Genomic DNA, 14,507 nt, shown 5'->3' on the forward strand with positions numbered 1-14,507 from the left:
AGAAGCCACTGCTCCAAAACCGCCATAAAAAAGCCAGACTACGGTTTGCAACTTCACATGGGGACAAAGATTGTACTTTTTGGAGAAATGTCCTCTGGTCTGATGAAACAAAAATAGAACTGTTTGGCCATAATGACCATCGTTATGTTTGGAGGAAAAAGGGGGAGGCTTGCAAGCCGAAGAACACCATCCCAACCGTGAAGCACGGGAGTGGCAGCATCATGTTGTGGGGGTGCTTTGCTGCAGGAGGGACTGGTGCACTTCACAAAATAGATGGCATCATCAAGAAGGAAAATGATGTGGATATTTTGAAGCAACATCGCAAGACATCGAACAGGAAGTTAAAGCTTGGTCGCAAATGGGTCTTCCAAATGGACAATGACCCCAAGCATACTTCCAAAGTTGTGTCAAAATGGCTTAAGGACAACAAAGTCAAGGTATTGGAGTGGCCATCACAAAGCCCTGACCTCAATCCTATAGATGATTTGTGGGCAGAACTGAAAAAGCGTGTGTGAGCAAGGCAAACAAACCAGACTCAGGTACACCAACTCTGTCAGGAGGAATGGGCCAAAATTCACCCAACTTATTGTGGGAAGCTTGTGGAAGGCTACCCAAAACGTTTGACCCAAGTTAAACAATTTAAAGGCAATGCTACCAAAAAACTAAAAATGTTATTTGATTTAACCTTTATTTAACTAGGCAAGTCAGTTTAAGAACAAATTCTTATTTTCAATGATGGCCTACTAAGGCCTATGAGCATTTACAATAACTAGAGTGAGATCACTGGGGGGTTATTGATGGGTAATGTGAAAAGTAATGCATGGTTCAGAGATTTGGTAGTCAAAGTGAAAGACACGTGGTGATTCAAGGCAGGCTCATTCAAATTATGCAATTCAACACCAGGCCAGGGAAGCAGAATATTCCAGGTGCATGGTTTATGACACCCGGCATGTGTGAAGTCATTTTTCTCTGGGTCCACTGATCAAAGGGGTACTTTCTACTTAGGCTACAGTATGTTTACATGCCTTTACCCTCTTCAAAACTGACCTCGGTTTTTGAGATGCTGGACAGTGTACCTCTGTTTTTGAGGAATTCATACTCTGTGTTGTGTGAGTGTGTAAAGAAAAGTAAAGGACTTAAATCTGTTTAGATCAGCTGACAACACAAATGCGTAGTCCTATGAATACCATTACCAAGAGATAGCAGGAGACATATGGAGAGCAGGCGAGAGGTAGACATTCACAAGGGAAGAGAGGATGAATGAGGAAGAGCGATGATGCTCGTGTGAGAGAGCGAGAGAGAGAGGATCGATTGTGAGAGGAAAAGAGAGAGAGGAGAGACAGGAAGAAGTGTAAGTGTGTGCGAGAGTTTGAGGAATGAAGGAGTGCAGTCGCACTGAATAACGAGTGGGCCATCCCTCAGACTCGATGCATCATAACAACACTGACCAATCACATCACAGCCTCATGCATCTCCATGGTAACTGGGCTTCCTAGCTCCAGAGGAGGTGGAGACGGGGTGGAAATAAAAAATAATAAAGTGTGGAAGGGGAAAAGAGGAAGAGAGAGAGAGCGAATCGATGTCTTCTGTTTTTTTTCCTCCTCTGATGTCTGGTTTCACACCAAGCGCTCCTGTCCTGCTGCGTTAGCCACATCACAGCTGACGAGACCACAGACCAACACAACAACAGCAGAGACAATAACAACAACGTAGGCTTACCAGACTAAGGCCAGTCGGGGATGGTGCTACTGTAGGAACGTCAGTATGTCAGGCTGATGGGGCTGAGTGCGGGAGATGAGATGGCCCTTCAGTCACTTGATTGGATCTGTTGGTTATGACAAGCTGTCGAGCTGTCTTCCTGCTTCTAAAAGGTAAAACGTATTGTTCTGAGACTGCTCTTCTGTATCAGTTTTGCCGGTTTTTGGTTTGGTGCGTGTCAATGTCTGTGTGTGTTCTTGTATGTCATGCAGACTGAGGAAAGGACTGGAGGAGAGGATGCCACTATAGACTGTTGATACATGCAGCCCTGGAGTATAGCTGGTTTAGGGGGAAACAAGTGGAGTGTGTGGCGTACTAGTCGTAGTGCGTTGCCATTCACCATATTATCACATTCATTCTTCGTGCTAGAACCTCGACTTGTGAGGCTGTACGTGGAGGCTGAACGTCTGCTTTAGGTTAGCTACTGTACGTTTTAGCTGAGCCTGATTGTGTTGAGCCTGAATGTGTGTACTGTGTGCTGCCGGAGTTGTGTTGTTGTTGTTGGTGATCCTGCCACTGAAGCCTGTATTGATCACATGCTGTTAAACATTGATAAAAGTCTGGCATGTCTGTCTGTCTGGCTGGCTGGCTTCAGGGGCAGCAGCGATGCGTTTCAGTGGAATGGAGGCTTGTGATGTGCTGGGAGCCATCACTGAAATTATTATTAGGGGTTCACACAAGTTTACATTTTTTTGGCTTGTTACAGGCTGTTATCCATGCTAGATCAAACAATGATGTGTAATACACAAAGTTAGGCTGGATTCCTTTTTATTTTTTTAAAGGCAATTTGCAATGGGTTTTCAATGGGCATAATCGAAACCATAATAGATTATTTTGTCAAATATCTTGAAATTCTCAACAAAACCTTAGTGGAATATCAAACAAACACTTACACTGTAGAATGGAGGAATTCATAGTTACTTTTGATAAAGTTATAATGCTTTAAGATATGCAAAAATACAGAATGGATAAAAATGTGTTTTCTGCTACAGTTGTGGTCTGTAGCACCACCAAGGACTAGTCTATTATGACATAGAACCCTTGAGAAAACTGTAGGAGACCCCACTGAACCAGAACTTTATCTAGTAAAAATCTGACTTTCTGGGCCAGAGATATTAAAACTGGAATGTAATTTTTAAGAGGTAAAATGTACAAGCAGCCAAAAAGGACAGTCACAGATTTTAACCAAATGTACTAAACATATCAATATAAACTGACTAATGAATCATGCATACGTACTTAGAGTATAGAATAAACATGTTACTTTTGTCATAAATATTATGCTTTAAGTCATGCATATACACAGAAAAAATGTGCGAACAAATACCTTTCTCAGACAGTCAAACTTGGACATTAGCGACCAAATATCTTTCTCAGACAGTGTAGATCCCCTCTATTCAGAAAGGCACTTCTGAACAATACGCACTTTACCTTGTGAGGATCTGACATTCTGGGCAGAGATATTGCAGTCAAAGATGACTTTTTTTTAGGTAATGATAGATTTTGTCCATATTCACAGAATACAAAGATTGAAGATTAATTAATGTATGGTGCATTCGGAAAGTTTTCAGACCCCTTGACTTTTTCCACATTTTGTTACGTTACAGCCTTATTCTAAAATGGACTAAATAGATTTTCCCCAAGGCCTCCCGAGTGGCGCAGTGGTCTAAGGCACTAGCTAGGCACTAGCTGTGCCACTAGAGATTCTGGGTTCGATTCCAGGCTCTGTCGCAGCCGGCCGCGACCGGGAGACCCATGGGGCGGCGCACAATTGGCCCAGCGTTGCCGGGTTAGGGGAGGGTTTGGCCGGCAGGGGGATGTCCTTGTCCCATCGCGCACTAGCGACTCCTGTGGTTAGCCAGGGACAGTGCACGCTGACACGGTTGCCAGGTGTACAGTGTTTCCTCCGGCACATTGGTGCGGCTGGCTTCCGGGTTCAGTAGGCATTGTGTCAAGAAGCAGTGCGGCTTGGTTGGGTTGTGTTTCGGAGGACGCACGGATCTCGATCTTCGCCTCTCCTGAGTCCGTACGAGACAAGACTGTAACTACCAATTGGATACCACAAAATTGGGGAGAAAACTGGCAGCTTCATTAAACACTACCCGCAAAACACCAGTCTCAACATCAACAGTGAAGAGGAGACTCTGGGATGCTGGCCTTCTATGCAGAGTTCCTCTGTCCAGTGTCTGCGTTCTTTTGCCCTTCTTAATATTTTCCTTTTATTGGCCAGTCTGAGATATAGCTTTTTTCTTTGCAACTCTGCCTAGAAGGCCAGCATCCCGGAGTCGCCTCTTCACTGTTGACATTGAGACTGGTGTTTTGCGGGTACTATTTAATGAAGCTGCCAGTTGAGGACTTGTGAGGCGTCTGTTTCTCAAACACTAATGTACTTGTCCTTTTGCTCAGTTGTGCACCGGGCCTCCCACTCCTCTTTCTATTCTGGTTAGAGCCACTTTGTGCTGTTCTGTGAAGGGAGTAGTACACAGCGTTGTACGAGATTTTCAGTTTCACCTGTACCTGTCCTGCTGTGTGTGATGTTCGGACGTACCGATCCTGTGCAGGTATTGTTACACGTGATCTGCCACTGCGGGGACGATCAGCTGTCCGTCCTGTCTCCCTGCAGCACTGTCTTAGGTGTCTCACAATACGGACATTGCAATTTATTGCCCTGGCCACATCTGCAGTCCTCATGCCTCCTTGCAACATGCCTAAGGCACGTTCACGCAGATGAGCAGGGACCCTGGGCATCTTTCTTTAGTTTTTTTTCCAGAGTCAGTAGAAAGGCCTCTTTATGAAAAGCTAACTGACATTTACTCCTGAGGTGCTGGCATGCTGCACCCTCGACAACTACTGTGATTATTATTATTTGACCATGCTGGTCATTTATGAACATTTGAACATTTTGGCCATGTTCTGTTATAATCTCCACCCGGCACAGCCAGAAGAGGACTGGCCACCCCTCATAGCCTGGTTCCTCTCTAGGTTTCTTCCTAGGTTTTGGCCTTTCTAGGGAGTTTTTCCTAGCCACCGTGGTTCTACACCTGCATTGCTTGCTGTTAGGGGTTTTAGGCTGGGTTTCTGTACAGCACTTTGAGATATCAGCTGATGTACGAAGGGCTTTATAAATAAATTTGATTTGATGATTTGATTTAGTGTCCTAAGTTTTCATAACTGTGACCTTAATTGCCTACCATCTGTAAGCTTTTAGTGTCTTAACGACTGTTCCACAGGTGCATGTTCATGAATTGTTTATGGTTCATTGAACAAGCATGGGAAACAGTGTTTAAACCCTTTACAATGAAGATCTGTCAAGTTATTTGGGTCCTGAAAAAGGGGCGTTTCTTTTTTTGCTGAGTTTATACAGTTGAAGTCGGAAGTTTACATACACCTTAGCCAAATACATTTAAACTCAGTTTTTCACAATTCCTGACATTCAATCCTAGTAAAAACTCCCTGTTTTAGGTCAGTTAGGATCACCACTTTATTTTAAGAATGTGAAATGTCAGAATAATGATTTATTTCAGCTTTTATTTCTTTCATCACATTCCCAGTGGGTCAGAAGTTTACATGCACTCAATTAGTATTTGGTAGCATTGCCTTTGAATTGTTTAACTTGGGTCAAATGTTTCGGGTAGCCTTCCACAAGCTTCCCACAATAGGTTGGGTGAATTTTGGCCCATTCCTCCTGACAGAGCTGGTGTACCTGAGTCAGGTATATTTTTGTAGGCCCCCTTGCTCGCACACACTTTTTCAATTCTAACCACAAATTTTCTATGGGATTGAGGTCAGGGCTTTGTGATGGCCACTCCAATACCTTGACTTTATTGTCCTTAAGCCATTTTGACACAACTTTGGAAGTATGCTTGGGGTCAATGTCCATTTGGAAGACCCATTTGCGACCAAGCTTTAACTTCCTGACTGATGTCTTGCGATGTTGCTTCAATATATCCACATAATTTTCCTACCTCATGATGCCATTTATTTTGTGAAGTGCATCTGCCCCTCCTGCAGCAAAGCACCCCCACAACATGATGCTGCCACCCCCGTGCTTCACGGTTGGGATGGTGTTCTTCGGCTTGCAAGCCTCCCCCCTTTTTCCTCCAAACATAACGATGGCCATTATGGCCAAACAGTTCTATTTTTGTTTCATCAGACCAGAGGACATTTCTCCAAAAAGTACAATCTATGTTCCCATGTGCAGTTGCAAACCGTAGTCTGGCTTTTTTATGGCGGGTTTTGGAGCAGTGGCTTCTTCCTTGCTGAGCGGCCTTTCAGCTTATGTCGATATAGGACTCATTTTACTGTGGATATAGATACTTCTGTACCCGTTTCCTCCAGTATCTTCACAAGGTCCTTTGATGTTGTTCTGGGATTGATTTGCACTTTTCACACCAAAGTACGTTCATCTCTAGGAGACAGAACACGTCTCCTTCCTGAGCGGTATGATGGCTGCGTGGTCCCATGGTGTTTATAATTGCGTACTATTGTTCGTACAGATGAACGTGGTACCTTCATGGATGTGGAAATTGCTCCCAAGGATGAACCAGACTTGTGGAGGTCTACACATTTTTTTGGCTGATTTCTTTAGATTTTGCCATGATGTCAAGCAAAGAAGCACTGAGTTTGAAGGTAGGCCTTGAAATACATCCACAGGTACACCTCCAACTGACTCAAATTATGTCAATTAGCCCATCAGAAGCTTCTAAAGCCATGACATCATTTTCTGGAATTTTCCAAGCTGTTTAAAGGCACAGTCAACTTAGTGTATGTAAACTTCTGACCCATTGGAATTGTGATACAGTGAATTATAAGTGAAATAATCTCTCTGTAAACAGTTGTTGGAAAAATAACTAACTTGTCATCCACAAAGTAGATGTCCTAACCGACTTGCCAAAACTAGAGTTTGTTAACAAGAAATTTGTGGAGTGGTTGAAAAATGAGTTTTAATGACTCCAACCCAAGTGTATGTAAACTTTCGACTTCAACTGTATATACACAGTATATAGTTTATTATGGTAGTATGATTCTGCGACCGACAGTACTACCATCCTAGCAAGGTTCCACAGGACAGAATAATAGACCCATGGCCTTGTGAAATGGTGTTTTGACTTCACAAGAGTCATTCTACTATATTATATTAGACACATTTACTGAGTAAAATATCTATGAGATGTCCAGTACATTGAGCTGATATGGCTTGCCCCAGTGTGAAAACCAAACTCCCAGTGAATCCCCAAGGATAAGGTTTTAGTTTTCGGACTGGGCAGCACTGCAACAATCTCAGCTGGACCCAGCAGTGGACATCCCCCAAAGTAATCACCATTCTGGAGCTCAGCCACCTCAGACCCCATAGGGAGAGGATATGACAGACGGACGCTGAGGAGAAAAGCATTAGGCTACCTCACCAGCGGACAATAAAATCCCTCCTGCATTGGTTGGCATGAAGGATGGAATTGGCCCGGAACAGACCCCAAAACAATACACACACACACACACACACACACACACACATGCACATCGGCACACACACGCAGAGACACACACGAGTGCGCAAACACACACACACTGGCTGTGGTATAAGATGTATTGGAAGTGGCCTGCTCACTGCCAAGGCAGACCCTAGCAGTTTTAATGTGATGGTGTCCAGCCTAAGTGCTCCAGCATATTACTGAAGACTGAATACAATACATCACCGCTTGGATTGTCCTGTCTCTGGTCCAGCAATACAATACCTATAGTGCAAATACAATACCCTACCGCAGTGCAAATACATTACCCTACTGCAGTGCAAATACATTACCCTACTGCAGTGCAAATACATTACCCTACCGCAGTGCAAATACAATACATTCAGTATTTTCAGTGCTCTCACATAGAGGAGATGGTGAAACTTCAAAGAGACACTTGGTTATAATATGACTAATACTTTTCTGCTGTGGTCAGAGTTTGTGTGTGTGCGCTACATGTTTTTATCAAATTAAACCTCCGTTAGAACAGCAGCTCACATTAATGTAGGTAACTATAATGGGAATCATTTTAAGCCAATGACGTTAGTGCGGAATGGTTTCAAGCCAATGACATGTAGCAATCTTTGGGAGGGGGAATCCTGTTACGTCAATGACGTAGATTGGTGCATTATTTGGGCAACAATAACTTTAAGCCATTGACATACTGTATCACATTGTTAGTGTCCAGTATGCTCTAACCCAATCTTAATCCAAGACCACCTGTTAATCTCTCTCTCTCTGCCTCTGCGTCCCCTCTGGCTTCCCTGTGACACTCCACTAGCCTCTGTCTCTATCAATCTATTAATCTGTTGGGCTGGAGTGATTATGCCCCTCTCTCTCTCTCTCTCTCTCTCTCTCTCTCTCTCTCTCTCTCTCTCTCTCTCTCTCTCTCTCTCTCTCTCTCTCTCTCTCTCTCTCTCTCTCTCCCTCTCATGCTCTCCCCCTCGAGCAGCCTTCCAACCCCTCTCTCCCATCTCTACTTTCCTCACTCAACCCCCCCTCTTTCTCACTACCCTTTTCCCCTCTCTCCCTCCCTCTTATTCCCTCCCTCCATTCTCTCTCTCCTCTCCTATTAGACAGAGTTGTGTGGTGCTGTGTGTTTAATCTGCCTTATACTAAGCCACCTCAGTCATGTGACTCCCTTAACTCGTCCCTGTCTGTCTGTGTGTGTTGCCATGCTGCCTTGTATTTTGGGAGGCTTGAGCAGACCTCTACTGAAGGAAACGTTGTTTATATTTTGTTTTGTCATTACTTGGACATTGATTGGATGTTGATGCCTGGGACTTGCCGATTGTGGAATTGCATTGTTAGCAGACTGCTGTTACTGCACCTCTACAGTGATTTTAGGAATAACTTTTGGCATTTAGTTTGGACGTTACTGAGAAGTGGCTGGAACATTGGATATAATGTGGACTTATAAAAAATATATAAATATTTGATTAGTAGGTAAATGTTTTGATATATCTGATTCAGGGCTGAATGGTGACTGAGGACATACACACACAAGATGTGGAGAGGAAGTGTTGTCTTGATTGGATTAAGGATTTATATGTGATTATGTCATTCAGTGTCAAGTATTCTCTTCTTACCCTTGCGCGTGTGTGTGTGTGTCATCACACAGACATTTTCTGAGACTACTGATAGTTCTCACCACATAGACTTGACCAAATCAAGTATTATAAGGTTTCCTCTCACCCAGTGTAACTCCTTTCTCTCCTCCTACAGGTCTGAACCATGATGCTTTCCATCGAGGCTGTTTGATGCTGCTGCTGCTTGGGTAGAGCGGCTCGTTGAAACGACTCTCCGCCCCCCCCCCCCCCCCTGTTACCCCCACCCACCAGCCACCATGTTGATCAAGGAGTACCGGATCCCCATGCCCATGAGCGTGGAGGAGTACCGCATTGCCCAGCTCTACATGATCCAGGTGGGTGGTTGCTGGCTAGCATAGAAAATACAGCACACAGAATACATATACAGTTGAAGTCGGAAGTTTACATTCACCTTAGCCAAATGCATTTAAACTTCGTTTTTCACAATTCCTGACATTAAATCCTAGTAAAAATTATCTTTTTTAGGTCAGTTAGGATCACCACTTTTATTTTAAGAACGTGAAATGTCAGAATAATAGTAGAGAGAAGGATTTAGTTCAGCTTTTATTTCTTTCATCACATTCCCAGTGGGTCAGAAGTTTACATACACTCAATCAGTATTTGGTAGCATTGCCTTTAAATTGTTTAACTTGGATCAAATGTTTCGGGTAGCCTTCCACAAGCTTCCCACAATAAGTTGGGTGAATTTTGGCCCATTCCTCCTGACATAGCTGGTGTAACTGAGTCAGGTTTGTAGGCCTTCTTGCTCGCACACGCTTTTTCAGTTCTGCCCACAAATTTTCTATAGGATTGAGGTCAGGGCTTTGTGATGGCCACTCCAATACCTTGACTTTGTTGTCCTTAAGCCATTTTGATACAACTTTGGAAGTATGCTTGGGGTCATTGTCCATTTGGAAGACCCATTTGCGACCAAGCTTTAACTTCCTGACTGATGCTTCAATATATCCACATAAGTTCCTACCTCATGATGCCATCTATTTTGTGAAGTGCACCAGTCCCTCCTGCAGCAAAGCACCCCCACAACATGATGCTGCCACCCCCGTGCTTCACTTTTTTTTCTGAGGTCTTGGCTGATTTCTTTTGATTTTCCCATGATGTCAAGCAAAGAAGCACTGAGTTTGAAGGTAGGCCTTGAAATACATCCACAGGTACACCTCCAATTGAGTCAAATGATGTCAATTAGCCTATCAGAAGCTTCTAAAGCCATGACATAATTTTCTGGAATTTTCCAAGCTGTTTAAAGACACAGTCAACTTAGTGTATGTAAACTTCTGACCCACTGTAATTGTGATACAGTGAATTATAAGTGAAATAATCTGTCTAAACAATTGTTGGAAAAATTACTTGTCATGCACAAAGTAGATGTCCTAACCGACTAGACAAAACTATAGTTTGTTATCAAGAAAAGTGTGGAGTGGTTGAAAAACGAGTTTTAATGACTCCAACCTAAGTGTATGTAAACTTCCGACTTCAACTGTATCATGTAGCATAGTATTGCATGGCTAACATGCGTCAATCAGGATACAATACCTAGCATAGCATGGCTAACACACTGCATGCAGAATACAACATATAGCACATCACGTAGCATTTACGGAATATAACATCGTCCTAAAACAGTGGTCTAGGTCAGAGAGTCATCAGATTGTTGCTGTGACCCAGAAGACCTACTGACCCTAGATCAGGTGTTAGGTGGTGAGGTGAGCTGTGTGTGTTGGTGTGTTCTTGCTTGTTTGTGTGTGTAACATGGTGTCTGGTTGTGTTCATGGTTCAGGTCACCAGTTTAATGTGAGCTTTCTAAGGCCAGCTGGCTCTCCATATGTTTGTCTCCAATGTTTTGCGTACAGTCTCTCTTCTCTCTCTAGAGGAGGAAAATATTAGCACGTTGGTTTCGGGGATACGAACCCACGGTACAGTAGCTACTTTTGAAGAGCAGTTCTTTCCTAGGACAGTCGCAGCCAACCAGACTTCAGGACATTATCCTAGAGGATTATGGGTGATTAGGTCACCTGGTGACCCCTGACGGAATACAGTCTGCTAGACCAACACTTGATGAAGCTCCATGTGCTGCCTGTTTTAATGTTAATGTAAACGTTGTAAACCTTACCCACATCTCTCCTCTGGGGCAGCGTCACAGCTGAGCGGTTGGTAGCCATGGTAACCAGTGACATCAGCAGCAGCGTGGCAGTGGCTGCCGTCATTTGTTTGCAATGAGAATAAAAGACAGAGAGAGGGAAGGTGATTGGGGGAAGCAGATAAAGGGGGCACGGAAGGGAAACGGAAAGAGGGAGACTTACAGAGGAACGGGCAGAGACTGATGGAAAGAGACAAAAAAGAAAGAGAGAGGCAGAGATTGAGATGGAGGGAAATGGAGAAAGAAAAGTCAAAATGATCCAGCCAGTGTTTCCATGACAATGTTACACTGCTGATTTTGCAGTGGTGGAAAAAGTACCCAATTGTCATACTTGAGTAAAAGTAAAGATGCCTTAATAGAAAATGACTTAAGTAAAAGTGATTCACCCAATAAAATCCTACTTGAGAAAAAAATATTTGGTTTTAAATACACTTAAGTACCAAAAGTAAATGTAATTACTCAAATATACTTAAGTATCAAAAGTAAAAGTATAATTTCAAATTCCTTATATTAAGCAAACAAACAGCACCATTTTCTTGTTTTTTTATATTTACGGATAGCCAGGGGATGCTCCAACACTCAGACATCATTTAGAAACGAAGCATGTCTTTAGTGAGTCTGCCAGTTCAGAGGCAGTAGGGATGTTCTTGATACATGTGTGATTTAGAATATTTTCCTTTCCTGCTAAGCATTCAAAATGTAACAAGTACTTTTGGGTGTCAGGGAAAATGTATGGAGTAAAAAGTACATACTTTTCTTTAGGAATGTAGTAAAGTAAAAGTAAAAAAATATAAATAGTAAAGTAAAGATACCCCAAAAAACTACTTAAGTAAAAATACTTGAAAGTACTACTTAACCAAATCACACTGGTGTAAAGTACTTATCTCCTCGATTGGAGTGTGTGTGTGTGTGTGTATGTATGTATGTGGGTGTGCCAAATTAGAGACTAAACACGGAGAAAAGAGGACAACAGACAGTAGGATGGAGAGCCACCTTATGGTGGTCCTATTCAGTATGTCCATTGAAAGACTGGAGAGCTGCAATGTGGACTGTGCTTCATATGATGTATATAATTGGTACTTATTGATACATTACGGTCACTAATTGGTCACATACTAGGCCGACACACACCTGGTTTCCTTGGGCTGAAGTAAGCATTTGTATGGCTGGAAGAGACTGACTCTGCAGTGTAGACCTTGAGGACCTGTTTCATGCTAACTTTGTGTGTTTGTGTGTCTTTTTGCTAACCTTGCGGTATCATATAAAATATTCAGCGGTAACTGGGGCCCAGCAGAAATCAGACCTCAGCAAAGCCAAGACATTACTATTCCTGTGGTACTCTCGGTCTCCGCTGCCCTCTCAGCTTCCAGCCCAGCACAGCATGCCACCATTACTCACACTCATTTCTCTCCATATTTCTCTCTTTCTATCTTTCCCGGGCTGACCCTCCCTGTCCCTCCATGCATGTCTTCAGGCTCAGATACTGTAACCAAGGAACTCTCTTTTGGCTCCCGGGACATTTTCTTTTGTCTTTTTTTTCTTCTTTTTTTAACTTCTTATCTATTTGTCCTTGGTGCCTGGGCTTTACTGTTCCTCTCAGCACACAACTTTCAATCTTCAGGCAGATTCCTGGAAACACTCTTTTCACACTTTTCTGTCCATGACATTGTTTTTCTCACGTTCAACACTTCTCTGTCCTTCACCCTTGCCAGCACGATGTCATAGACGGAAGTACTTTGGGCATCTCAGTAGTTTAAAGTGGCTTCCTCACCTCCTTTTCTCCCTCTGCACTGCTGTCAATGTCAAACCACTGGACAAGTGAAAGCAGATTCCTAGTAGGCTTCCTAACATGTCTCTTTTCCCCACCTATGTCACGTTTTCAAAGAGGAGATGAGGAAAGGAACAGACCTGGGTTCAAATACATGCATATTTAATGAATTGTTATTTAAATACAAATGTTCTGTTCATTTGAGTATTTTTTAAACATTTACATTTAAGTCATTTAGAAGACACTCCCCACTGGGTACACCACGTCATTTCAACGTGAACATTTTGTTCATATTTGGTTGAGACGTTGATCAATGAGATTTCAACCTCTATTCACCCACTCAAAAAGACAGAAGTTTGTTGAATTCCTAATGGGTTATCACTATGCTTTCAACCATCTAAAAGTACAACCAAATTCCAATGGGACTACAATGTCAAATATTTATGCAACAACTTAATGACTTATCACTGTGCTTCATCTAATAGCACAACCAAATGAACAGGATTTTAGTTGAGATTACATTCATTCAAAGTACAGTTCAATGATCAATACTGTTCAAGAGTGTAGGACCTGCCTTGTTGATAGTGTTGTTGAGAAGGCAGAGTAGCGTTTTAGTATGGACAGACTTCTCCCCATCTTAGCTACTGTTGTATCGACATGTTTTGACCATGACAGTTTACAATCTAGGGTTACTCCAAACGGTTTACTAAGGGTTGGTAACAGGCTGATTGGTCGGCTATTTGAGCCAGTAAAGGGGGCTTTACTATTCTTAGGTAGCGGAATGACTTTTGCTTCCCTTCAGGCTTGAGGGCACACACTTTCTAGTAGGCTTAAATGTAAGATATGGCAAATAGGAGTGGCAATATCGTCCGCTATTATTCTCAGTAATTTTCCATCCAAGTTGTCAGACCCTGGTGGCTTGTCATTGTTGATCGACAACAATAATTATTTCACCTCTTCCACACTCAGAATTCTAAATTACAATGCTTGTCTTTCATTATTTGATAAGTTATACTTGGATGTGTAGTGTCAGCGTTTGTTGCTGGCATGTTATGCCTAAGTTCTTGCCAATTAAAAAAATCATTAGAGTAATTGGCAATATCAGTGGGTTTTGTGATCATGAGTCAGTGAATGATGGTGCTGAGTTTGCCTTTTTGCACAAAATGTAATTTAAGGTGCTCTAGAGCTTTTTTTATTGCAATTCTTCATATAATTTATCTTTGTTTCATAGTATAGTTTGTTCTTCTTTTTATTCAGTTTAGTCACATGATTTTTCAATTTGCAGTACATTTGCCAATCGGTTGTGCAGCTAGACTTATTTGCCATTCCTTTTGCCTCATCCCTCTCAACCATACAATTTTTCAATTCCTCATCAATCCACTGGGATTAAAAAAAATGTACAGTCATTTTCATAATTGGTGCATGCTTATTAGTAACTGGAATAAGCAATTTCATAAGTGTGTCAAGTGCAGCATCTGGTTGCTCCTCATTACACACCACAGAACAACAAATATTCTTTACATCAACAACATAGGAATCATTACAAAACTTATTGTATGACCTCTTATACACCATATCAAACCCAGCCTTTGGAACTTTGGTTTTCCTAGATATATTGTGATCACTGCATCCAATGGAATGGGACACTGCTTTCAAGCTCATTTCTGTAACGTTAGTGAAGATGTGATCAATACGTGTTGATGATTTCATTCCTGTGCTGTTTGTAACTA

The 14,507-nt window shown here is 42.4% G+C and overlaps 1 protein-coding gene across 3 annotated transcripts in view; it reads left to right on the forward strand.

The window, feature by feature from the left end:
- The first annotated feature begins 9,111 nt into the window (after nt 1–9,111).
- The window catches only part of LOC120026322 (membrane-associated phosphatidylinositol transfer protein 2-like), a 32,490-nt gene continuing 27,094 nt past the window's right edge, over nt 9,112–14,507 (forward strand). For all 3 annotated transcript variants that reach the window (XM_038971159.1, XM_038971160.1, XM_038971161.1), the window contains exon 1: nt 9,112–9,189. In XM_038971159.1, coding sequence (XP_038827087.1) covers nt 9,112–9,189 — 78 coding nt within the window. The remainder of the gene's footprint in view (nt 9,190–14,507) is intronic.

Source organism: Salvelinus namaycush, chromosome 31 (genome assembly GCF_016432855.1).
Source record: "Salvelinus namaycush isolate Seneca chromosome 31, SaNama_1.0, whole genome shotgun sequence".
Taxonomy (NCBI): Eukaryota; Metazoa; Chordata; class Actinopteri; order Salmoniformes; family Salmonidae; genus Salvelinus; species Salvelinus namaycush.